Source organism: Haemaphysalis longicornis, unplaced genomic scaffold, assembly GCF_048455015.1.
Source record: "Haemaphysalis longicornis isolate Haplotype H1 unplaced genomic scaffold, Haemaphysalis longicornis Haplotype H1 scaffold_1, whole genome shotgun sequence".
NCBI lineage: Eukaryota > Metazoa > Arthropoda > Arachnida > Ixodida > Ixodidae > Haemaphysalis > Haemaphysalis longicornis.
This window is the reverse complement of record NW_027526203.1, coordinates 18178804-18206307: the sequence shown is the minus strand read 5'-3', so window position 1 is coordinate 18206307 and position 27504 is coordinate 18178804. Positions and strand designations below refer to the sequence as shown.

At 45.2% G+C, this 27504-nt stretch overlaps 1 protein-coding gene across 3 annotated transcripts in view; it reads right to left on the bottom strand.

The window, feature by feature from the left end:
• Positions 1–6246: 6246 nt before the first annotated feature.
• The window catches only part of LOC144163276 (uncharacterized), a 57923-nt gene continuing 36665 nt past the window's right edge, over positions 6247–27504 (bottom strand). For 2 of the 3 annotated variants that reach the window (XM_077694167.1, XM_077694185.1), the window contains 2 exons: positions 21147–21318; positions 6247–7527 (listed from right to left, as the gene is read on the bottom strand). In XM_077694167.1, coding sequence (XP_077550293.1) covers positions 7314–7527; positions 21147–21318 — 386 coding nt within the window. In that variant the 3' untranslated portion in view covers positions 6247–7313. The remainder of the gene's footprint in view (positions 7528–21146; positions 21319–27504) is intronic. The other variant, XM_077694175.1, reaches the window with a different exon arrangement.

The window sequence follows — 27504 nt, the reverse complement described above, 5'->3', positions numbered from 1 at the left end:
ATAAACTTGTTTTTCCTTCAAGCCAACTCCGTCACCTTTGGCTTCGTGACAATATTATGTTATGTTATTGTCACTGTACGTGAACGGTAAAATGTATTATCGGACTGTGCATATTATACGGAATGTCGGCGATGAACTGAGATCATAGGATGTTTTTTTGGCACCTGGTTTTTTTTGGCACTGCACGTAGACCTTGTAAGGGATGCATTCCTCGTTGAACCCATTGTTCGCTTTAAAATATGATCCTGACGTCATTTGATATTGAAACAAAATAATTTGCATCTTGTGTCTTCCTGCTGCAAATAAATGCATGCCGGTCAGCTTGATGTACCTCAGTCGCATCAGAAGCCCTCCTCATGCTCTCCACAGACAGTGCTACCTTGGTCACCTGTTCTAACGTCTGATTGTAGACCAGCGTAAGTCGAGTGTCATAATTAAATTTAGTGTTTAAATTTATTTTTACAGTTAGGGATGCTGTTAAAAGAAATCAGAATGTCTTTGATCAGTTAGCCTTCACTACGTTTTTTATTTGTCAGACGCACGGCACTACGTTCGCAGTGCAAGCACTAAAAACGTGAGATCCAGTCTCGCTAGGGAACTGTCTCGCAGAATACCGTGGGTTGAAGTAATGGAAGTCTGTCATAGAAGCACGCGTCACTGATCAAGTCAATGGAACCAAATCACTTTTCGGAAGCGCTACGACGGATCTGGTCCCAATGAGTGACAGTCGTTTACACGAAATCCTTTTTTTCCTATTGGCGGTGAGATGTTCGAGTGGTGCCCCGTGGCTGTGACGTCGGCCTAGGGACTCGCGCCGCTGTCGTCTGCTACACTCAGCTTGTGAAAGGCAGCAGTGCCTGTGATAGAAATCGCTTGCATTGATGCTGTAGAGCATTAAAAAGCGCATTTCTAGTAATAAAGTTGTTTTGCCAACTTCAGACACATCTGAATGATATCAAGCTGTATCCCCCACACGTTTGCAACACTCAAGGAGAGAAAGAACAACTTTCTTCACAGCATCGGTCAGAAGATTGTGTGTAACTCGTCTTTCTAGCTTATTAGCGAGGTTCATCGCTCAGAGCTCCTCCATAAGTATTCAAAATTCTTAGGCTTAGCCTACAGTATTTTTGAGATGCTCTTTTGAGATGAAGATTCGGTAGTCTAATGCTACCTAACAAGCAGTGGGCCCCTACACACACATCGCACAGCAGGAAATAAAGCGGCTGTCTTCTATTTCTCTCATTGTCGTTGACTTGTATAGATGAATGTTTTTTTTTCTTCTGGGGCAAACTCATTATGTTTCTGCACCATCACAAACGTCTTATTAGTAGCTTTGGAGATGCTTGGGAGGCTCACAAAGATCTTGTGGATATTTTCTTCATGCCGTATGGCATACATTCCCTTCAGAAATTGCTTTTCGTTATGGCTGCGTGCAAGAAAGTGCATATCCGCAGCGCGAGTTGTTTATTCACATGTAAATACAATGAGGTTTGTGCTACGTCACCGTGATCCCGCCCCAGACACGTTGTCTAGAGCACTCGAAGGTGGCTTTTCTGCCCCGAATTTCTATCGTAATCATCGTTTGAGAGAGAAAGAGGGCACCGAGCAAGAAACGAAAAAGAAAAACTTAAAAGACGTTTCGGCTCCCACACGGGAGCCTTGTTCGCAATGAATTTTATTGCAGACAAAAACGGCCTTAAGTAGGCCTTAAAACATGACGTAGGCAGCATTGGGTGCAAGGTTCCGATGTTGCGATTAAGGGTGTTCGGCGTTGTCTATAATATTAGCGATTCTAAACTTAATCTTGCGGCCAAATTCTTCTCCGTAGTGATGATGCGTGCATTTTCCCAGTCTATCTCGTGGCCCGGCAGCTCTGCATGTTCGGCGAGGGCATTCGACGCCACGTTTTTCGTCTTAACATCATAGCAGTGCTGTTTAGGCGCTTTTAAAAGCAGCCCGTCTCGCCTACGTACACAAAGTTGCAGTTTGCACAAGGGACCTCGTATATAACTCCGGTAAATCTTTCTTTAGGAAGCTGATCCTTTACGTGGGTCAGTGTGTGTCGCAGCCTCCTCGATGGTACGTGTGCCACGTGCACATCATAGCTGCGCAGAACACGAGCCAGTGCTTCACTTGTGCCAGGGACATAAGGAATTGCAGCCCACTTTTTTTTTACCGGCACTCGGCGTAGTCTGCAAAGCCATCCTTCTTTCCATGGATGAAACAAAGGCGTCAGGGTTGCCGCAGCCCGACAGGTCCTGACGAACTCTCTTAATGTCATTCGCCACGTCTTCTTGCTTTGTGCAAACAGTATGGCTTCGTTGGATCAGAGAAGACACCACAGAGCGCTTGTGTGAGGCAGGTTGAACGGATCTGAAGTGGAGATAACGACCAGTGTGGCTGCTCTTCCGGTATACGTCAAATTCGAGGTCCGCTCCGGTGCGTTTGACAAGCACGTCTAAAAACGGCAGTTGCCCATTGATCTCCTCTTCAACGGTGAACTGTATGGCCGCATTCATGCAGTTGAGGTGCGTTGTAAACTAGAGTAGCACGTCTCTACGAATTATGCAAAAACAGTCACCTACATAACGAAGGAAAACCTTAGGTGTCGGAACAAAGGAGGCCAGTGCACAGCGTTCCAGTGACTGCGTTGTCAGGTTCGCAGCCGTCACTACACCGACGCGCCCATCGCTGTACCGCGAACTTGTCGGTAGTGCACTTGTCCAAACGTAAATTAAGTGTTCGTTAGGCAGAGATGTAAAAGTCTGGCCAGGTCGGGCAATTCAATTGGGCACCTCTCCGGTAGGGAAGGGTCCTGGCTAAGAGCATCTTGGTACACCTTCACAGCTAAGTAAGTGGGTACGCACGTTAACAAGGAAATTACGTCGAAGTAGACCATAATGTCAGAGTCATGAAGACTGATGTGGCGTACCTTTTCAATGAAGTTAGACGAATTTCGAACATGGGTAGGGCCGGTGCCGACTAACGGAGCAAGCAGCTGGTGAAGGTAGCCGGAGAGCTTGTGAAGTGGGGAGCAGGTAAAGTCGACGATGGCACGCATGGGACGATTAGACGATTGGACTTAATAATCGTTATCATAACGAACTGACTCTCAACGTGAACAATTATGAAAGGATTACGGTTTTGAAGGCTTGATATACTCGCTAACGAACGCAATAAATAGTATACGTGCATATACTACAAGAATCGAAACCGGTGAATACTTCGAAGCAGCTCTTTATTGTTTTCCAACTCTTCCAGGCGTAAAGAACAAATCGTGGTCTACTCAGGATTGCGTTCTGTGAATTAGAAAGAAATTACTCTTGCTCTCTTGTACTGGCATGAGGACCCAACCCACTAATAAGCTTGATTTTACTGTTAAAAAAAGTGTTTCCCTCCGCCTTGTCCTTTTCCTCTTCTTGAGTACAGTTTACCTGTAACGCATCTGAATATTGGGAAGATATGGCTGTGGGAAATGTACTGAAATATCCCTCCAGGTCTGAACAAACATAGCGTTACTGTATCGTTACCGTAGAGGTGACTCGTTTTGCTCAATAAACCTCCATACTGGTTAGAAACCTGGCACAAAATCCGTGCGCGCCTATACACAAAGGGGGTTATTTGGAACTCAACCTACAGCTGTTGCAGCCCATAGTGCATTTCGGCATATTTTCCTGCCATAACACCGTAAAGTGATGTGACACAATACTTTCTAGCGTTTGGCAAAGTTTGAAAAACTTTTTAACCTTACATATGATTGCTGGGGATCGTAATGCCTTCTGATAAAGCCGACAGCACCGAAGGCCTGGAATTTGTTTTGGTCTTGTCTATTCGTTGTTATCAGTTACTAGCAGCTGGCTGAACCCGTTGTTCAAAAGATTGCCTAATACAGAAGCTGACGCCTCGCTCTGACTCTTCGTGCTCCCCACAAGACTGGTTTCGCAAGGAATGGGGCGACGCCGGCAATCTTTCTTACGTAGTGGTATTCAAACCTATACTTTAACTCACGCCTTGAGCTAGTGTATGCGATTTTAACTCTAATAATGTTATAAAAAGTTACGCACACGACGCACACGTAAAATTGGGTGCGGACAAGCATCAGACGTCAACCGAGCGCAAAGAAACAGTAGGGAGAGCGAGCCCGAGTGAAGCAGACGACAAATGCGAGAAACCCTCAACCGACGTCACGGAGGCGCGATTCGTAGCGCCGCCCGTGGTCGCGCTCAACGCCAATAGCCGTTTTCATCACAATAAAAGACGACAGAAATGCTGGGGCTCCCGAAGAATATGGTTCACTGAATTGGTCAGTGACCAGTGTCTCACCTAATAGTAAGTAATAAATGTTTATTTAATCATTATTATGCACACGTTAAATACAAAAGTGAACGGAACACGGGTTGGAGATTTTCAGGGGATTTCTCCGCCATGTGCCTGGCCATCAACCTCGAATTGGCTTTAAGAAACTCATTCTAAAATAAAATCCGGCCGCACATACTATATGTATGTTATCAGCCGCGTAAAATAGCAATTATTATAATTTCACGAAGCCGTGGTCCGTTTACTTTTTGTTGCATCTGCACACGATGACGGGCCTGCAATAAAAGCTGTCATAAACAGCTTGAATAAAGTTGCTGACCCCTATTTCGGTGAAATAGCAAGGATTCAAAACAGTTAAATACGACCAAATGTACATAACACCAATACACATGAACATTGGGTTAACATCTCTAACCTTTGTTACAAACTAACAACGAAGTAGTAGTACAGTTCCATAAATACAAAAAAAGATGTACAGTTCCAACAAGTTAGGAATACAAAGTTACAACAAAAAACAACGCAAGAAAGGAATAAAGAAATCACACTCAGGAAGCACTCTTTTAAGGCATAAAAGTACGAACTTAGAGATAACATGAATTACCAAAGAAAAAACGGCAATTACTCTCCGTTTGTGAATCTTTCAGGGACTATGTTTTTTATGTATTTAGCTGCTAAGCTATTGGGCAGTCGAGGAGCCCTTTTTGTAGGGTTTGCACGCCGTGAGTTGTTATGTATACATGTTTGAACGTTCCATATATCTTCATACCTGGTTCTGCATGAATGTTTTTGTGGCTCTAGCAGAGCAGTCTTAACGGAGTAAAAATGTACTATATTTAATTTCACGCTTGAAATAATGACACAGGCGAGACTCGTAGAATTTAGTTACTGGCAAAATGTTGTGCCTCGCAAAAATTCTGCTGTGGTGTGCAATCGACGAAGGTTTCCAGTTACGCGTAATGAATGAATGAATGAATAAAATCTTTATTTCGAACAACAGGTGCTGCTGTTAGGGTACCCACCCGGTGGAGGAGATCCCTAGTCCGGGATCCTCTGGCTGTGGCTAACTGCGCGGGCCCTCTTTACCAGGTCAAGCTAGAACTTAGGCCCTTGCTTGCAAACCGCGCCGTCCACTGTTGTATGGAGGTCTTGGGGATTGCAATTATATATAAGAAGCTCTTTTGTAGCATGTGTAATTTGTGTAGATTTTCTTGTGTCGTGGTGCCCCAGACTAAGTAAAGTTAGTTGAGGCGAGAATAAAATACAGGTAGATTAAGATCCTTAAGTTCGGAGATAGCACTTCATGTTTACGGCAAACAATGCCTATGGTCTGCGATAGTTTGGTAACAAAACTGGTCACCTGATCGTCTCAGGTCTAGTTTTTCGTTTATCATACACCTAATGTTTTAATCGATGGCACTATTTCTAGGGGGATGCCCTGAAAACATACAGGGTGTTGCAACGATAACTGGAACACTTTAAAATTTTTTCCTGGGCGATCAGCCGCTCTGTTCGCGCTCAAACTTCATTTTGTGGTCTATTTTGTTTGACACCGGGAACAACGACGGTACTTACCTGTTTATCCTGAAAATAAATAAAAACGATTTTCGCCTATGGTTTTGAAAATGGCCGCTGATTTGAACGTGCGAGCCAGCGCAAGTGGATGTTGGAACGACGGAATCACCTGCAGAGTGAAACGCACGTTTGGGATTCACGTACGGAGCCAAATGGTGCAGCAGAAGATCAGAAAATGCACCTAGAAATGAGCTAACAGACGATCAGAAAACCCGGTTTTCGGGCTCGCACGTCCAAATCGCCGCCATTTTCCCATAGGCGAAAATCGTTTTTATTTATTTTCAGAATAAACAGGTAAGTACCGTTGTTGTTTCCGGTGTCAAACAAAATAGACCACAAAATGCGACCTTTGTGTGAAGTTTTAGCGTGAACAGAGTGGCGGATCGCTCAGGAAAAATTTTGAAAGTGTTCCAGTTATCGTTGCAACACCCTGTATATCTCTTGTCAATGTGGCTTTTTTGTTTTTTTCCCTCTAAAGATGACGACTTTGGGAGCGATGGGAATGGCGCGATGACAAAATTTAAAAGCTCAGGCCAATATGTATGCGCACACAATGGATAGAAAGCAAGCTGAAAGACCCTCATATTAACCTAATTTTTGCGTGCTTCAAAAATACGTTGTCATGTGTGCAACTGCGGCCCCACCAGGCCACAACTCTGCAGTGACTATGATGAGGCCGTGAGGACGCACCTGCAAATCCCTCTGTTGGTACGTGCCTTGTGATGCGACGAAGAAGCGCATTGGCTAGCAACTCTCATACTTAGTTCGTCTTATTTCCAGCCACCAGCGCTCGGTGCCCGCTGTCTACCTCAGCGTGCCAATTGGGCACATTCTCCAATAAGTAGTCTCCGCCCTTCCCAGTTGCGTCGCTGTTTGGCAGGACGCTCGATAATTAATCCACTCGAGAATTCTTACTTGGTCTATTTTACAAAGACTGAACAATTAGTAAATTTTTATTTGGCGCTACCTACCCGTAGTTGGCCTCCCGCCATTACACTGGCAACTATGATACTTTTATTACAAGTCTCTGTTAATATTGTAATTGCGCAACCCATGGGAATGAAATAGTACTCTTGTGTGAACTTACATTATGGTGTTTGCGTTCAGTTTTCCGAGAGATTTTTTTTAAAATAGGCGTATCCCTGGAAGAATCCTTTCATCATACCTTGGAGGTCACATGTGCATAATTTCGCTGTGTTTGAGATACCCAGAGGTGAGCTGTTGTAGGTAACTAATAGTGTTCTTGGAATAATAAATCGACGCTTGGGATTCACAATTCACTCGGAAGACTACAAGTTTAGGAAGCAGATTTTCTGCGTCCGCTCACAGTTAACCCGTCAAGCAACAAGTCTCCAACATTTGGGAGATCTTTATCGCAGACAAACCGTATGAAGCCCTGGTTGTTCTCTGCACTTCATTTCTCCTCAATCTTCGGGTGGCGGTGGTGGAACGTAAGTGTCCTCAGGGACGCCATATCCCGGATCACAAGGTGCGGAGTAAGTGTCGCTGAAATGGGCAACCGGTGAGATGCCACTACTACTGTCGTGGCAGCCTGGATTACTGGGCGGCTGGTAGGTGTGACCACCGCTTGGTGGCTCAGGAGGCACGTAGCTCTCACCGGGTGGCTGGTAGCTGCTGCTGCACCAAAGCAAGTGTTCAGCAAGTGAGTGTCGTGAAAGTCTTACTTAAGAAGCACGGCAACATCTTCATAACTGTATCCTGCACAGGTTTTTTATGTGCACACAGGCAACAATGCAATCCATTGGGTACACTGCATGCAAAATTCTTTTCATCCGCCTTTTTACCGAGAACTTGTGCCGAGTCGAACCACCTTCCATCTTTCATTGTAACCATTGAAGAGTCTTTGTTGTTCAAGACGGTAACCGCTGAGCACTTTTTGCAACCATCTGTAGTACTCTTTTTCTCTTGTCGGTTTCTTAGCTTTCCACATATCCATTATTTTTTGTAGTTGATATCTGTTTTCCTTTGTACTTCTTGCATGCTCTTTTTTTTTGTGTGCCACCAAATGATCTGTTACCTAACCCTCTGTAAAACCCCCTATTGGTCTCGAGAGACTTGTAATAAATAAATAAATAAATTAATAAATATATAAATAAATAAATAAATAAATAAATAAATAAATAAATAAATAAATAAATAAATAAATAAAAATAAATAAATAAATAAAAAACTCCCACCTCCCCTCGCGGGAACCCCTGTGTAGATGCGACGCATAGGCGGAGCGGCGAAGGGACCGCGTTTTATAGCGCGCATAACGTTGAGGGGACTGCGTAAGCCGGTCCCAGTCGATGACGACGTTGGCGTACTTGTAAAGCGGCGTGAACTGTAGGTGTTTCAGCCAAGCGTGGATGTTGCTTCGTCGGAGAACGGCACACCGGTTATATGCGCAGGGCGCCCGAAGGAGAGGAAACCGCGGAAGAGAGAGTACTGCACATGCGCCGGCCCCAGCGCGTCTGCCGCGGCTATGACGCAACACAATCCAACACAATCCACTTAATCCAATCCAATTCAAATCCAATCCAATCCAATCCAAGCCAATCCAATCGAATCCAATCTAATGCCCCTCGCGAGAGAGTGTTCGCTATCGGAGAGGAGAGGGGGTGAGCGGCGGAGAGCGCAGCTGGCGCGGCGAGGAGAATGGGGGGGGGGGGGGGGGGGGTGGACAACGCCGCCGCCGCCGCCGCCGACGACGACGACGACGACGCCGGAGGGTCAAGGAGAGTGAATCAGATGCTCTGCATATACTAAATAAATATGCTTGCACTTTGCTGCGGTAGATTTAGAAAATGCGAAACGCAGGCTCTTTCATTACAACGGCACATTTAATTATATGAAATAGAAGATAACACCAGGAAATGATGGTGAGTTTGGCTTGCAACCGTGAATGACCACAAAGAACAAAGACAGTAAAAATTGAAGGTCGCTACATTACAATTATTTCCCTTTTCGAAAATCAGTAGCCAGACAGTGCTGCAAGCTGCCAGTGGTGCCCGCCGACTTTCAGGTCACTAAGGTTTGCAGAGATGATAGTACGATAGTGGTATGTTGAAACCTTCGGACCGTGTAAACATTTCGGGCAGTTTGGATTACCTGCATCTGCCGATTGGCTGTAGGCTCAGAATGCTTCAAAGTGGCGTACATGGCAGTGCTGGTACCGCTAAAGAGCGTCGGAATGAGCATCTGACTTCTACAATCAGTACACAGGAAAAACTTAGAAGAATACAAAGCAGTAGCATTCTCCTCTGTGAAGTTGGATAATAAACGGAGCTGCAGTGTGTGACGTCACCGGCCAGAGATGTAGATTGACTATTTCAAATTTTATACATAGTTTATTTTTGCGTTTGCACGTAGACTTCATTATAGCGCCATCTACAGACGGCGCACCGGTGGTAAGCAGAAAGAGTGCACCGCAGCTGTGAAGCGTGCCCCGACGATGCACAGGTGTTGAGTGGAGAGGGGGTGCCACAGGCGTGATGTGAGCGCTCGACTACACTCAAGTGCGCAGAAGCTGAGAGGCAGGCGCGGTTGGCTCGCAGGTGGCGAGTGGAGAGGGTACAGAGTAGCTATTTTTAGCTGTGTCAACCTTGCGAGGTTTTCTGGTTAATGGGCTCGGTATCCGCATGGATTCTCCTGGAAAGGAGCGTATAACATCTCCGCTGCAAAAAGTTCAGTCATGACGGGCAATTTTCTGTCGCAATTACAATATGCTGGGCCTTAAATGCCAACTGCACTCAAATTTTTCGTTGCTTTAATATGACTTAATAACTTGTTTATAAAAATCATCATGGCAGAGGCCCGATGCAACGTAGCACAATAACTGCGGGCGTTCAAATTAGCTCCTTAGCAGACGACGGTTGTACCTGGCGGAGAGTTGCCGAAACAAGTTTCCGCGCGCAATTGAAGAAGAGGAACCCGTCCCCTACACATCTCCGGCGTCTGGCTCGGCTCGTTGTAGGGTGCAGGGAGTTTATCTGCTACGTGCACGGTGTACCCCCTTTGATGTGTGCATGCATGCCCCACCTGATATTTTCCTCCCTGCTTTATTAAGCGACGAAGGACTGGGCCCGTACTTTTTCGGGGGCCGTAAAAATATTAGCGGCAGAACGCGACTGAATGGACTCGTAAGTAAAAAGGGCGAGCTCAACTGTTTGGACTTATTTCAAGAAAATTTAATTGCTATGACTCAATTATCTATAAACCCCGAATTAGGCATCATTATTTTTTACTTATCAACTCCTATAGAGCGGGAGAAAAGTTAACTGGCTCTTATCGGAGTGAAAACCGTGATGACATGTATACATTTTGTTGTGAAACTCCCGTAGTGAACTCAAAAGGGTGAGCCTGCAGGAGGGAACAGTACACTGAACGCCGTTTAGTAGTTCTGCGGCGCCACGCATAAAGCTTCGGTCTTTAATGTTGGCTCATGAAGTCCAAGCTCGCCGTTTTGCGGACTTTCGCAGCTGGAAGACGCCTTCCTGTAGCAGACCAGGTCAAAATGTGTTTCAGTGTCCCGCCCCCCCCCCCCCCCCCCCCCTTCCCGCTTGAAACAGCAATTCGCATCGGCATGGCCATCGAAACAGCTGGGAACATCGCGCCCCACACTGAACGCGCTGCGCCAATGGGTTTCGGGGCAATAGAGCTGGCACAGTCGGTTATACAGGAGGCTATGGTGCTGCTATCATGTCTTCCCCGCCGTAATTATAAAGCCTTGCAGTCTGCGTTAGCTTCCATTGTGACGCAATCTCGTAGCTCGTCCTCGCCCAGCGCAATGGGTATCTCGCCTCCTGTATAATCTTGCTCCGTGATTGAGACCGATGGTGCTTCGATACGGACGTTCTTTTCCCACCTCCATTGCACTTACGAAGCTCTTATAACCAGTGCGGGACCATGCAAGTACCCGTACAAAGTCCCGTTTTCTTTATTTAGTTTTCCGTTACAAAAGGATTTTTTTCGTTTTTAGTTGTTTCATAACCGAGTCTCAGAAGCTCGCATTTCAAATCGACACTCTAACCAATGAGGATGTTATTGCGAAAAGAAAACTGTGAGCTCAATGCGAAGTTCTTACTGGTCCCGACGAACGGTATCCTTCCTGACAGTAAACGGTAGGGATGGGATCTAAGATATCTGGAGCCAGTGGGATGAGCTCAGGGATAAAGTGCCGAAGGGGCGCTGAGCCCTTTTAGGTCATCCGGGTACTTTGCGCACGTTTAGTCGATAATGGCTTGGTCGGCCCTTTCGACCCTTTCCCGATTTTATATCTGCGTTTAAACTTGGCGTTGAAAGCAAGATTGCACGCTTTGGAGCGCTTTGGGAAAGTTATCAAATGTATCAATTCAATTCATCCGCGTGGATGTCATTTCGTCGCTTCTCCTACCTGTGTTGGGAAAATAAGGGAAGAGCTCGACAAGTTCTAAACAATTGGAGTTATTGGGCCTGTAACTGGTTAATAACCTGATCCGCTCTAATGGCCGTCGGGCAGAAGACAGTGAGCCAGGAGCCAATGGACCATAAAGCGCCGAAAAACCTCCGCTTCATCGCTGGCACCACAAAGCTGGAAAAAAATCTGTTTTGTGAAAGTGAAACCTCGTACCTGCTGGCGGCCACGCAGCGGTACCATGCATCGCCGGAGCCCGCTGTGAGCACAGCACTTTTTGTATTATAAATAACTGCTGGGAATGCTTGGCAGACAATAGGCAATTCCCCGATCATTCATCATCCTGCGCCTAACGTGCCCTCGCATCAATTTCTGGCGATGGCACTAAATGGAAGCATCATGCGACATGGCGGAAAGTACAATAAAGGCAAATGCTTTATATACATCTTCTTGTCCTATATTCAACCTTATTTGGGAATAAACGTTCGCCGCTATCGTCTTTTGGTGCTAGCAATCTAAACGAACCATTATTTCCGAGCTTCTCTGATTGAGGCGTCACACGAGACACCTTCTTCTTTTAGGGAGAACCACGGCTGCTGATAATTCTAGCAATACACTTACGCTCGCATGAGTGGAAATTTACGCACAAGGTCAGTGATGAGCATAACAGCCGTGTGACAAAAATAGCACCAAAACCACGCTGATTGTAAAAATTGTGGCGGTCTTTTGTCTTCAAATGTCCACGCAATGGGTCTATAGGCACATCGTCTCTACATATCATGGTGGGGTGTGGTGTAATTGTTTGCAGGAAAGATCGCGTGCTCGTCGCGGCCTCTGTTCATGAAATCCAACTTACGTTACCATTAGGGTCCTGTTTCATTAATCAACACCCACTTCTATCAGCTGTGAAGCCGCGGACTCCCACAGAGTAGGAACCTAGGATGATGGCGCGGTAATAAAAGGCCCGAGAAAGTAATCGTTTGTTTAGGTGCCGAAGACCACGCCACGTAAGTGGGGCATGTCATGCCATCCAATCAGGAGTCAGGTTGTAAATAAAAAATGGAAAGGAGACACCGATGCTCCCTTCACGTTTTTTTCCCTTTTTGGCCTTTCTTCCGAAGCGACACTTTACGCCGTGTCTGCAAAACGTTGCACGGCCCGTCAGGCACTCGGTGATAATGGTTCAAGAAATTGACACTCGCTTATCGAAGCCTGGGACTGCACTGTACATAGATTTGTTAGGAAAATTGGAGCGCTCCCAGAAGCCCGTATACAAAGCATGGTGCCTACACTCCCATGTAGACTGCCCTTTCCGAAAATTAACTTGAAGTCCACATGACAGCCAATATTTCTATTGGGGACAGCTATAAGCCTTCAAAGCAGTAATCACACTTTTTGGGCATGTAGTCTTAAGTCAATCGTTCGCCACTCGGGCTAAGCTCAGTGCGAAAAGGTTTCCAGAGACGCATGGCGCGCATCTGACGGCGCCTGGACGAAGACTGCCTACCTGGAGTGCATGCACCTCTGCTGGTGCTGGTTGACCCAACAACACGGTCATGCACGTCGACCGACCGTGGAATTGGGCCGAAAATTGCTACTACCCTCAACACTGACACGTGTGAGTGCAATATGCAAGTTGCAATTAACCGGGCGCAAAATGCTAGTTTGCCGCAGAAATTAAATTAGGGGGGGGGGGGGGGGGCTGATAGGCACGTAAACGGGAGAACCTGCGGCCACGAATGTCCGAGGGGGAGAAACTGTGTGACCCAGTGTTGGGAGAGTTGGTGCATACTGGTTTAAGAATTAGAGCGCGACGAACAGAGCGACAGGGACGACAGTACAAGCGCTTCTGTAGTCCACCGCCTTTAACTGCATCGATCCGTTATGGCCACTTGGCAAGGCTAATATTCAATCGTAACACAACTCTGTCAGCTGTGTTGCGGCTTTGATACTTACCAAATTCAATTTAGCCCTGTACAGATTCGCGAAAGACGACGAGATCCCTTGAATGAGCCGCGCAGCATCTTACACTGCTTAGTATACGATTCCTTATCATAAGATGTAGCCCCATTAGTAGCGTGTTAGGATTCTGTCCAACGCGCTGGTGGTTCAATCTTTTTGTATAAGCTTCATTAGAGCAAGATGTGAATGGCAAAGGTTAAACAGCTGCTGGCCCCAGCGCAGATTGTAGGGATCGGCAGGGTTCCTAGCAAAGCATTTCTGCCCTGCGTGACAACTGGCTTCCATAATTACAGTCTGCCTTATGATTCTAAATTGATGGTCATGAGTGGTTAATTAATTGCGGGTTCACCGCGTCGAAGCTACACTTGGACTTTGAGGCGCACCGTAGTGAAAGGCTCCGCGGGTTCATTTTGACCACTTTAGGATTTTTAACGAGCGCCAAAATCTGGACTCACGGGCGTTCTCGCGTTTCGCTCCACCAGAAAACCAGCCACCACGCCCGACATCAAAACCGCATCCTTGGGATGGTCATGACTACGCAGTGGTGCCTCAGCTGATAGATTGTTCGCATCTCTGTAGAATGTTTAGTTTAGGTTGAGTGGGAAGAGCTACTGCGAGACGGCCTCTGGCCATACGAGCAGGTAGCGTATACTCGTGCGCTTGGTACTAGCCGGGCATGACGGATCACGCACCTTTGCTGTTGGCGTAACATGGTGTAATCATACGCTGGTGATTTTACGAGGTGGCCAAACCACATGTTCTCTGGACACTGAGCGCAAGCTTCGTGCTATGAATGACCCGAATGGTTGCGCTCAATGAGGTTGTGGCAAGCCCGTCTGTGTGTCGCAGCGGAACCATAACGGTAAACAACTAGCAAAAACAGTTGTGGCAGCGGAAATCGAGGCACTCGCGAAACTTTGCAGACATGAGTCAGCTATTCCATCGGCACTCCTCGCTTGCTGTGCTGCTTTTCGCACACGGATGGCGCAGAACGTGTATGCACCCAATGAGGACATTTCGCCGCCGCCATGAGGAGCGGCTGCCAAACGTAAAACCGACTTTTATGAATTGCTTAGAATATACAGGGTGATCAAAATCAAGTCGACAGGTTTTTTAAAATTAGGTGCTTAGATTGACGTGAAGACCACCTCTACAGTGAGGTTACGCGCCCAGGGGGACACAAAAATGGGTGGTAATTATTGATGTCAGTGGCTTAATTATTAATTGAATAATTATCTTTTAGCGGCTGCAGTGAGCAGGCATGTTTGTATTGAAAAGTTGGACGCAATGGTGTTCCTACGCAGTTTCATTTGGCAGAATTCGTCTAACGCATGTGTACTCCAAGATATCGAACTGCGAAGTTTATATCATTTCGCGTGATTACGCATGGTAGACAGCGAAGACCAGCGAAAAGCTCCTTCCTTTTGTTCTGTGTTTCGATAGTGGTTCCCAGTACTACAGATCGCGATAACGCCAGCCATGACTGCAAGGGTGCCAGTTATCACTTTTGCCTATGCCTCCTCCCCGTTGTCACGGTAAACACTGCACACACCAGGCACGTCACAAAAGGGGGGAGCTTTGGGTCGGTAGTTTGATTGATTGATTGATTGATTGATTGTGGGGTTTAACGCGCCGACGCAACGCAGGCGATGAGGCGCGCCGTAGTGGAGGGCTCCGGATTAAGTTTGACCACCTGGGGATCTTTATCGTGCGCCGAAATCTCGTACACACGGGCGTTTTTGCTTTTCGCCTCCATCAGAAAAGCGGCCGCCGCGGCCGGGAATCGAACCCGCGACCTCGTGCTCAGCAGCGCAACGCCTTAGCCACTGAGCCACCGCGGCGGGTTTGGGTCGGTAGTCGCTGTCTAGCATGCGTAATCATGCGAACGACAATTAAATTTCGCAGATCGATATCTCGGAGTACGGATGCGCCAGAACAATTCTTCGAAACTAAACTGCGTAAAAACAAGATTGCGTCCCACTTTTCAATACAAGCATACCTGCTTTATGCAGCCACTGAAAAGGTGATTATTCAATTTTAGTTAATTAAGCCACCGACATCAATAATTACCACCTAATTATGTGTTCCCCTGGGCGCGTAACCTCACTGTCGAGGTGGTCTTCACGTACATCTGGGAGCCTAATTTAAAATAAACTTCCGTCGACTTAATTTTGATCACCCTGTATAACAACTGTGCTAAACGGTGCTGATGTTAACTATGTTTCGTTTTATTTAGCAGTTACCCGAGGACATGCACGACTTGTCCTCAGTTAATAAGGCGAAGTGAGAAATTAAATAATGGTTACATTATGTGAAGTAATGGCGTGCACATATAGGACTCAGAAGCAGTGTGATTTATTTCGAACATTTGCTTTCTGTCCACCTGTTATTTTGTTTTTAAAATACATTGAGCGTGAAATTACTGCGTCATTCAATCATAGTCCACACCTACCCCGGCGACTTAGTGGCGAAGGCGTTGTGCTGCTGAGCCGAAGGGCGCAGGTTCGATCGCAGCAGCGGTGGCTGCTTTTCTGATGGATGCGAAAGATTTCGTCGCACGTTAAAGATTCGAGGCAATCAAAACTAACATTAACCTGGAGCTTTCCGCTACGGCGCTCCTCACACACCAGGTGTAGCTTCGGCGCGCTAAACCCCACAATTAATCTAATTATAGCCCGTAACCCAATGGAATTGTACGTGGAATCCAAAAGGGGGGGGTCGTGAACTTTCCTAGCTGAGTGCAATTGGGCATCATTCTACACTTATTTGTATAGGCTAGGTGGTTGTCCCGTTTTGTTTTGGCCAAAATAGTTGCAGACTGGGATGCTCGCTCCCTTGGATAGTAATAAAAGATGCTATTGAATAGTATTCAGTGCCGTGTGCAGTGCAGTGAACTGTACGCCAAATGAAGTTTTATGTATGTATGTATGTATGTATGTATGTATGTATGTATGTATGTATGTATGTATGTATGTATGCATGTATGTATGTATGTATGTATGTATGTATGTATGTATGTATGTATGTATGTATGTATGTATGTATGTATGTATGTATGTATGTATGTATGTATGTATGTATGTATGTATGTATGTATGTATTTATGTATGTAACAGAAGAAAAACTTCGAACAAGGTAAAAGCACGATTGTGGCCTACGTTTCAGCAAAGAGAACTTGCTTTCCTCAGGCCCTGAGGAAAGCAAGTTCTCTTTGCTGAAACGTAGGCCACAATCGTGCTTTTACCTTGTTCGAAGTTTTTCTTCTGTTGTGTTCTCTACCATCTTCAAAGTTCTACTACTCCCTGTATCTATGTATGTATGTATGTATGTATGTATGTATGTATGTATGTATGTATGTATGTATGTATGTATGTATGTATGCATGTATGCATGTATGCATGTATGCATGTATGTATGTATGTATGTATGTATGTATGTATGTATGTATGTATGTATGTATGTATGTATGTATGTATGTATGTATGTATGTATGTATGTATGTATGTATGTATGTATGTATGTATGTAAAAGCTATTATAAGTGTTTAAAGATAGACGTGAACCTATCACCTAAGTAAGCAACGGACTATCACTTAAACAATAGGACGACGTATTTTATAGCTGGAAATACCGCAATGATTTGAAGCAACCTCGAGACAAGAGGAACGAGAATATCAGCGAGTGTTTAGTGCGCGTTTTAAATAGCTTGTCAGAATGAAGCCTGCTAACAGTTTGCAAATGTCATCGAAGTCCTCTGCCGTTCCTGCCATGTAAATGCCTCTCTTCTCTCTCGCGTGAACCTCTCACGCTCTTGCCTTCCGGCTTCGCACCTCGCACGATAAACACAGTGGAGGTAGAACCACTAAATAAGCTTTAAGCTCTAAATAAGCTCTAAGACTCAAGACAATTCATCTTTGCCGCGTTCCACTGCTTGCGCCATCTGTAGGGGCCTTTCGTTACTTTTGAATTGGGAACACTGCCACGGGGAAGCGCCGCGAGCACTTTGCGTATTTTTGGGTGAAATTTTTTTTAAAGGCGTATTTATTCCATTTTCTATCGCAAAAATCAAGCAGCCGTGTAATTTTAATCAAAAGAACAATGCAAATATCAGATGTGCACTGATGTCAAGCCCCAAATACGCCTAATGATTTCTTTTTGCTCAACAATGCTGGCAAGTATGAACATTGCCACCACCAGATTCAGTAGTTTAGAAATGCTTTGTCAATACGAACGTCTCATTCAAGAATTGTCTTAACTTCTGGCCGGGTGGCTGAACCAGGGGAGTGAAACTTCCTATACCTTCCATGGGACGCGAAATTCGCTCGCAGCGCCCGACAAACCCCTGGTGTTTGGGGGCGGTACTAAAAACATGGCGGCGCGTTGCAGACATGCACTGGGAGACGCCATCTTAATGAGGACTGAAAAGCCGAGCGGGGGGTGGGGGGGGGCAATTTAGCGCCAAATTTAATTGGGACGCACATGCAAGGTAAACTGAGCGAGTGAAAGATATTCCGATGGCCAGCGCACAATCTTGGTCCTGTTGCGCAACCCGCCACATTATCAAAAGGGCAATTGTTTTGTCCTGATTGATGAAGTTTTGCGCGTCCACTTCTTTTTGCACCACTTATTCTAAATATGACGTTGTTTTGGTTTAGTAGTGCACACAATCTAGACAAGAATAAAGAGTACAGTTATTTTAATTTTTATTGCCTAAATGTACCATTCATACAGTAAAAACACAACTTAGATATTTTGCGCCTTTAGTCGCAAAGAAAAGTGTATGGCACAGCCAGTGGATATGTGTCCTGTGACTTGTCTGCCCAAGGTCCGCGTAGTCTCGGCTGGTGAAATGGGCAGGACACAGCCGGTAGCTGCTGTAGATCTGTCGAGGTGGTAAATGAGCCAGGTTCTGCCTTCTCGCGCACTGGAGCCAAACGCGAGATCTGGAACATCAACAAGCACATTTGTATATATGGGTTAGAATGAATACTAGCTTTAATGCTGCTTTCAGGCGCACATAGTTTTGAGTGAAAACTGGCATCTGTATCCGAAATAAACGTTATCTGATATATTAGGAATCTTTCTTTCTTAAATTGATTTTCGCTACAAAGACGACTTGTTACAACACCAATCGTAAAGGCAAATTTAAATTAAAATCAGCCTTTATTATTAAGAGACGTGGATACGTTTTTTTATTTGTGCGATCATAACGTTCGGTGGCAACGACCCACCTTTCCTCCTAATCCAAAATACATTTCAGCAGACAAAAGCAGCCATCCCACACCAGAATCGCTAAGCAATTCTTCATGCATATATACTTTCGCGCACTATGCATTCCTTAGGTATTTCTCGGGGCCTGCAGTAAACTGGTTATAAAAACCTTATTTAAAAACCTCTAATAAATTACTAGCAAAGGTTAAGCCTGCATTGTCTAATGCTTATAGCTGTAACTGCGTTCTTGTGAATATATCGTTCTTGTACTTAAAGCTGAAGCTCGAAGCACGGAACTGAAGCGTAAGATATAAATTATAAGTGGCGGAATTATAATTGTATTATAAACATATTCAGTAATTGCTTAGTTTGTATATTTATTGCTACAAATTCATTCTTCTACGTTCCGTTGATTCACGTGAAGAGAAAATGCAGAACATACAATTGAAACGCAATAAAATAATTTGTGTAGTCAATACGTAGTTAACATAGTGCTAACAACACGATATGAACCTATGGACCCACCCTTTGAGCCGCAAGTTTATGGGAGATGCCTTCCTCCAGCTGTAGACTTAAATAGGCTGATAATAATAACGTTAACAATAATACTGATAATAATTATAATAATTACAATAATATTAATAATACAATAACAACAACAACGCATGCTACGAAAGCAAACTAAACGCAGGCAATCAAAAGCTAATAAAAGGAGTGCAGATAGGCTCGCACTGTTTCATTAGTCATTGTATATGTTGCCTCATATACATTTTGCTGCATATATACATGCATTCACTTGCGCTAAAATGCAAAACTCACGATCGAAACGCATTAAATCAATAACGCACGTATAAACAAACGTGCGTAGCTAATGTAGACATTGGATTAATTACTAGATGCTCTGCCGCGCATTTCATGTGCAATTCAAGAATCATATAAGACAATCAGAATGTAATAAATAAATAGTGCACGTGTATGCTCACTTAAATTTTAAAGCTACTGCGGCAACCGCATCCTGCTATCTCGTGCAAGCGTAGAAAAGCAAAACGAGCAGCATGCAGATCGTACCTTTCGTCCGCCGGGATCCAACAAAAGAATTTCATGTGGCCTGGCGTGAAGAATTTTGACACCACTCAGTACAGCACGATCTGTGATGACGGCGCGAATCCATTCATGCGTCTGTTTCGATGAAACGAACTTTACGGTGGTAAAAACGGCCCTCGGAGCACTGTGCACCGTAGCATCCATGTGGGTGCGACAAGAAACGCCCCTTCTCAGCGGTGCCAGGAAGGAAGGCGCGGTTCCCGTTGCCCACTCCGGGTGGCGCTCGTATTTTCGCTATCTCGAACTGCAACTTTTAAGTTCACTTGCATATTTAAAACTCCGTAATTAGTAAGCAACCTGGTAATAAATTTAAAGGGCAACAACAACGTTCATTTATGCTCGTACGTAGTACAGCCCCCAAATGTTAGGATCGCTGCAGTCACGGGACAGAAAAACGGCGGAGTTTCATCCCCCTGGCTGAACTGAGAGCCAGACATAGAGGCAGGCCAAAATGTTCGCATTTAAGTAGCCCAAGAAAACCTATCGTCCTTAAAAACTTCACATGTTGCGGATACCAGTCTCAAAGGAAGGCAGAGAACACGGTAACACATGGGGTTACAGTGAGCTTTCATTTGTACTCGTTTGTACTCAAACTCACCAGTGAGTTTGTGTGGAGGGTTGTTTTGAAGAAATGCTATTGAAGGCAGACTTCCTTCTGTACAGCTTCAAATACAACGAACACAATGCAAGCAATGCATCTTTACTAACGTATTCGGGATCGTTGATCGAATGGCAACTCGGTCATCCTAATTGTATGACGCTATTTGCAGGATAAAGCTATTGGGGATTTGTCTTTTAAGTAAGTACGATACATAATCCAAGCTATTAGTTGATTCTATTCACATTAGGTATAATCAAGACGTTTAAGTTTGAAATTTATGGTCGGTACGGCTGTAGAAGACAGACAGGCAGCATCACCACACATGGCACACGCTGGTAGTCTGCAGGCGGTACGGCTCGGCCTGAGCACTGCTTTTTTGCCAGCTGTATATCTACATCTAAGAGCGAACCTTTATAAAAAGCCCCCTATTCTTATGTCTCCACGGTCACAACTGACGACGCCAGAGAGAGGTGTTATGCGAAGGGCTGGACAACGTTGTAGAGCATGTTTTTTTAACGAACAATGCGCTGTTTCTAATGGTTGTGTATACAGTTCGGAAAAGTGAAGTTGTTTTCGATACCAGTGTCTAACAACGTGGCCGCAGCCTTCTAAAACACAAGCTACAAATGTAACTCAGTTAAGGCAGTGCAATGAACATCTCTGTGCATATGTGCAGTGTAGTTTGCGAACCTGAGCTTCAGTTGTAAATATTAAGGTGTGGGTCTGCGTTAAGGAAGTCTTATTACTGCAAGTTATTTCCTTTCCAGTGTGAACAAGTGATATCAATTATCGTAGTCAAAATGGTTTGGAGCGCGGTAAAAACGGATTTGTAACAATGGATGCTGAAAATTGCTAATTCGTGCAGAAATTATATATGTTTCGCAAAAATGTGGTAACTAAGTGATGTAAAATAAAAGTCAAAGTACAGGACATGCTCGGAATGCGTAATTAATAGTCGTCTCGAAGAGTGGCTGCCAATTCTTACAGTGTAGGTGGCTGGTAGACAGCACTATCGACTTCATATCGGTTCGAGGGCACGTCCGGGGGCTGGTAGCTGATGTCAGAAGGGGACTCGGGCAACACATACTGCGCTCCACTGCCCGGTGGGGGCGGCGGTTGGTATGTGTTGTTCCACGACATGGCCCCAGGGCTTTCATCTGAAAAAAAAAGAAGAAGAAAAACAGAACAAAGCGGTGATTACCTACAGGGACAACTATATTAGAATGTTCCAGGTTTGGGCCTGCTGTTGAAGCAATAATGAAACTAAAAGCGCGTAGCAAAAGACAAAGCCCCGAACGGGGCACCTTGAATAATCTTGGTGATGGTAGTGGTGACACCGCGGACCCCAAGCCCCCCCAACATAAGCCTAATCCTACCGTGGCTAGGTGTTTAGAGGTGAAGGGTAAGAAACCACGAACGGTGGCCGTCGCAGCCGTGGTCAAGCTCCGGCGGACGGGATTTCTGTCTGTTTACCAGGCTTGGAGCTACGGGACCTCTCTGGCTATCAGGGTAAGTAAGGTTAGAGAAGAAAGTTCTCCGTCCCCCGTCACCCTAGCCCGTAGCGCGTTATGAGGAACAGAGGACGGTCGTTGGGAGGAACGAAAAAAACTATGTACAGGTATGTACAAAACCGGTGATCAGTAAGATTTGTCTGCGGTTAATGTCCTTACACTGTCCTAGTCGGTCCAGGGAGGGCATCCGGTGTGTGCATTTTCCTCGGGAGGCCTTGACTGGGAGTGGTGCAGTGGTCGCAGGTGAAAACTAGCGTCCTGCGGGGCGGAGACTGCTAGAAGCGCGCAGAGGCGAGAGTGATGTCCCCGAAAGTTCGAGTGCACTGTCGGAGCCACAAAAGCTGCCAAGGAACCGGGATGACCCGACGCACGAGAGTTGGGCGGTTTCGTTATGTTGACAGCTTTCTCGATTCGCGGAGCTCGACGACGTGTGCGGTGTAAGTGGCGCCGTCGCCACCCCGTTCGTCTAGGGATGAGGGACTGATGGGCCATTGACCGTCATGGTGGCTTGAAGTGACTCTGCTTATGTTGTGTGCAGGCACGCGGGTCACGTAGAAGAGTGGTGAATGGCCTCTGAACTCTACCTAATCGTTGTCGATGGGGACGGCCGAAAAGTCGCCTCCACAGAGCTTGTGACGTCCGCACTGTCGTGGAAGAGTTGGATTGATGTGGAGCGACGAGTCGGGTGCAAGGTGCACGGAGTATGTGTGTTCGCGTGTAGCTGTCCTGACTCGGACCAGAAGACGCGGCGTCATTTGGCGAAGGACCAGGTGCAAGTGCATGAGGTGGATAGGGAGAAGGAGGAGTAGGATGGGGACGAATGACATCTTCCAGGTTTTGAATTACCGTTCCCGTTAAAATAGCGGGCGCAAGTAGTTCAGGAATGTCCATCTCCACTCGTTCAGAGGCTGCCGGCCCGCATGTGTCCTGGTTGTCAAGCAGGTTGCTCCAAGGCACGGTGGTTGCATCCACAATGTTGTTGTAGCTGAGGACGTCTTGCTCAGAAGACTCATGCTGCTCCTTAGCTTCCACCGAGACGGTACACACAATATCACAATGACAGATGGCGGGTGGGTCGATGTGTGTCTCATTGGTGGAGCTCAGTGCCTGCCATGTAGGCTGACACTGAGGGGCCAGCGTTGCGGTGAATAGGTCGTGGGGTGATGTCGGGGAATGGCTTGCCGTGGGTGTAGGTGTGGCTGCCGCGCTGGAGGTGGTGTCCAGGGGGGCGACACTAGTGGGAAGGGACAAGGGCGATGGCGCAGAGGGTACAGTGTGCGGCTGTGAAGCGTGCGCGGAGCGTGCGTGTACCCGTTCTGATGCAGACTGAAACAGGTCGTCCGGGAGACTGCAGTACGCGAGCACGGAAGCCCGAAGGTCGTCGTAGTGGACGCATCTCTGATTGCGTATTCTTCATATTGCAGGTTTGTGAATCTTTATCAAATTTAAACGAACTGAATTGCCTAGTAGTACTGCTGCCCTGCTGCCCATAGCTGTTTAGAATGAGTACCACGGACGATGACGCCAGCTGCTTTGTTTGCGATCAATCAATACCTGCGAGTAATGATGTACTTGTTTGTAGTGAATGCCATTGTTATTTTCATTTGGGAGACTGTTCGGGCGTCTCGGAGAGAACATACAAGTCACGAAGCGACGCTGTACGGAAGCAGTGGCGCTGCCCGTTTTGCAGGGGAGTAAAAGACAAAAATGTACAAGCGCCTGCAGTTACCCTCGTAACAGAACTTGAGCAGACAGTAAAAAGCTTGAAAGAAACTGTTAACGGTCTGGAAAAGAGCGTTCAGTTAATGTCTGACAAGTATGACTCGGTTCTTGCGCACATGAACAAGCACGAGGCAGAAATAAAAAGCCTGAAAGAGCGAGTACAGAGTGTGGAAGCCGATTCCAGACCAAAGCAAATCGCAGAGATAAAGCATGATATAAACGAGCTGGAATGGCAAAACAGGAAGCTAAACCTTGAGTTCAATGGTATACCCCAGACCGATAAAGAAGACTTGGTCAGTAAGATAAACGTGATCGCCGAGCAACTCAAGGTTCCCGAACTCGGTGACAGTGACGTCATTGCTGCTCACCGTTTGCCTTCAAAGCCGGACAAGATACCAGCTATCATTGTCCGCTTTGCAAGGCAATCTGTCAGAGACGATTGGTACGACGCCCGTAAAAAATTAAGGGAAGCGAAGTCACTTGTCTACATTCAGGAAAATCTAACCAAACAAAGCCGGACGCTTCTGTGGGAAACTAAGCAATGGGCCAACGAAAACCACTTCCGCTTTGTTTGGCACAGGAAAGGAAAGATTCTAGTCAGACGACAAGAAGGCGACGAGGCTATCGTCATCAAGTCCAAAGCTGACCTCACAGCGCTTGCCTAACTGTCACTGCTTAGGAAGACCTTGCATGCCTGCAAGCTATGTACAGCACACCGAATGATTTGCGACTGCATCTAGGAAACGAGTATCTGTCCGGATTAAAAATTTGTCACCTAAATGCCCAATCCGCGAAAAACAAACACGCAATTTTGGAAGCGTTTTTTAGTAACTTCGCATTCGAATTTGATCTGATAATGCTATCAGAAACTTGGTTCACAGATGAAAATGTTTTCAAAATGCCAAACTACAATGTTTTTTATTTAAATCGCCTATCTCGCCGCGGAGGTGGAGTGTCTATCTTAGTAAAAAATACGCACCAGTGTGAATTGTTACATGACTATTGTTCTGTAAACACTGATTTTGAAATACTAACCTTGAAACTTTTCAACAATGCCATTTCGCTAGTATACCGCCCTCCCAATGGAAACTATCATACCTTCCTTGATCACCTTGAAAATTTTTTCCTCTACTGCAATAAAAACAAACTTCACGTAGTCTGCGGTGGGGATTACAATATAGATCTTCTCACTAAAACACCTGCTAGTAATGAGCTCGTCTGGTTGTATGAAAGCTTCGGTCTAAGTAACGTTATCGTGCTGCCAACAAGAATAACTGCTAGCTCTTCAACGCTTATTGATTTTTTTCTCGTCAGCACCAATATTAAGAACGTAAAAGCAGGAGTAATAGCTCATGACTTAAGCGACCATCTTCCCATATATGTTGCCCTCCGGCACCATCAAAAACAACGTAAACCTAGCATCTTAGTTTGCAATATTAGTACTAATAACTTGCATCGTTTTCGTGACGAGCTTTTGGCCACAACTTGGACAGAAGTATTCGATAACAATGATGCAAATGGAGCATTTAATGCTTTTCTTAACCAGTTTAAGTCAATTTACAACACCAGCTTTCCGTTTAAACTACTCAAACAGCCTCGAAAAATCAGAAAGCCATGGATTACGCAAGACTTACTAAAAAAAATTAAAACAAAAAACACTATGTACCAGAAAATTCTTTCCCAGCCTGACCCCGACTTACTGAGAGAATTTAAAACCTTTTGTAATCGCCTCAATAAGGAAATATACCACGCCAAAACAAGATATTTTCATAGCGTCTTTACAGAATCGTCCAACAACACAGCAGTCATTTGGAAAAAGATTACCTCTGTTATTGGCACCCAAAAGACTACTAGTCCAATAAAAGAGCTCACAATTAATGGCAATGAAGTTAGGGGCACTGAATTATCTAATGCCTTTAATGAGTTCCTCGTAAATTTGCACCCGCCCTCTCTCACGGGGGACTATCGGAAATACATGGAAACAACTTGCGCTGGAACCATATATTTAGGTCCTGTTTCGGAGTCTGAAGTGTTCTCGACCCTTATGCACTTGAAAAATAGTCATTGCTCTGACGTTTTCGATTTTAAGGTTCATCCCGTGAAATTTGTTGCTGATGTTATAACACCGCCGCTAACCCACGTATTTAATCTCTGTATTATCAATGGAAGCTTCCCAACTGAGTTACAAACAGCTAAAGTGACTGTCATACACAAAAAGGGTGACCGCAATGCCCTATCCAATTATAGGCCAATTTCTATATTGCCCATTTTTTCTAAAGCCCTTGAAAAACTCATTCACACGCGTTTTACAGCTTTTACCGACAAACACAATTTATTAACAGAATGTCAATATGGGTTCCGAAAAGGTCGTTCAACCGAAATCGCTCTTTTAGACCAAAAAGAATTTATACTGGAAAACATTGAACAGAAAAAAATTGCGCTGGGAATCTTCATCGACTTCTCAAAGGCGTTTGATTTACTTAACCGAACGTTGCTCTTACAAAAATTACAACATTACGGAATCCGTGGAACAGCTCTTGAAATCATGACAACATATTTTGCTCAACGTAACCAATATGTATCAATCAATAACCATGCATCTATAACTAAACCGGCACTTTATGGAGTCCCTCAGGGAAGCATACTTGGCCCTTATCTATTTAACATATATATTAATGATATAGTGCGAATCGATCAGTCAGTCAAATTTGTTATGTACGCAGACGACACCAGCTTATTTCTCAGTGATAGTGATTGCAAAAAACTGTTTGAGCGAGGCAACGAAATTTTACTAAAATTAGCTGCGTGGTCCTCAGCAAATGGCCTAAGTATAAATACAGAAAAAACAAAAGCGGTAATATTTAGAGCGAAAGGCAAGGGTATAACACCCGACGCGCTCTTTATGAACGGGACTAGAATCGAAGTAGTAGACAGGATCAAAACCCTTGGTATAATTTTCTCTGAACATATGCTTTGGGATTTTCAGGTTGAGAATGTAATGGCAAAGCTAGCCCGTACCGTTGGAATTTTTTATCGAACTCGGGACTTGCTTCCTACGAAAACCAAACTTCTATTATATAATGCGCTGTTCTTGTCTTACCTACGTTATTGCTTCCTCGTATGGGGCACCACAACCTCTTCAAACATCACCAAACTCGCACGTCTTCAAAATAAAACGGTTCGCATAATTTCAAATTCCCCTTTCGACACTTCAGCAGGTCCTCTCCTTAAAAAACTCAACCTGATTAGTGCAGAAAATTTTTATGATTACCGCCTAAGCACGGCTTTACGAAGCGAGGCAAAGCGTAGTGAGAATTTCCTTACTAGTTTTGCGCAATTAATTCCCAATGTACCTGTGTACAACACTCGACATACTGAACATTGGACGGTACGCTGTTGCAGAACTAACTATGGTAATCAAATGTTGTCCTATACTGTCCCCAATCTTCTAAATCAATTTATTGAACGTGGCGTTGACTTTCATTCTTTAAGGATTTCTGAGCTTTTACGTATGTACCTGTAATAATGATTTCTCTTTTCTTTTTTCTCTCTCTTTTTTTTTCTCACTAAGAGTACCAGTTCTGGCTATGTATGCAAGCAATGTTCCGCTAGACATTGTATAAACTTTTTTTTTCTCATTTCTGTTTATTTAACATTTGTTGTAACAACATTTTCTTTAGTAATAGTTTACTGAATTTTACAGAAATACAGTGTCTTGTTGAAATTGGATTGTATAAATTACACGCAAGCCCTCTAGCATGTATACCGTCAGGCGCCGTCTGCTGCCCATACACCGGTACGGGGCGAGAGCTCGTCAAGCTGTCCACAGCAGCTTTTTCTCTCGCCCCGTCATGTCTTATAAAGAACATGAAATAAAATTCTATTCTATTCTATTCTATTCTATTCTATTCTATTTCGCTGGGCGGTGGTAGGGCGAGGGCGTAGCGGAGCTCGAGCGGAAGCGTTACCCAAAGGATGGAGTGCTTCCCACATTTGGAGTGCTTCCCACATTTATTTAGGTCGCGTACGCCTGGCCAGAACAAGCGGCCGCCGAGCTAATGACTCGACGTTCCATCTGTGTCGCGTGGAACTGCTGACGCTGGCCAGGCA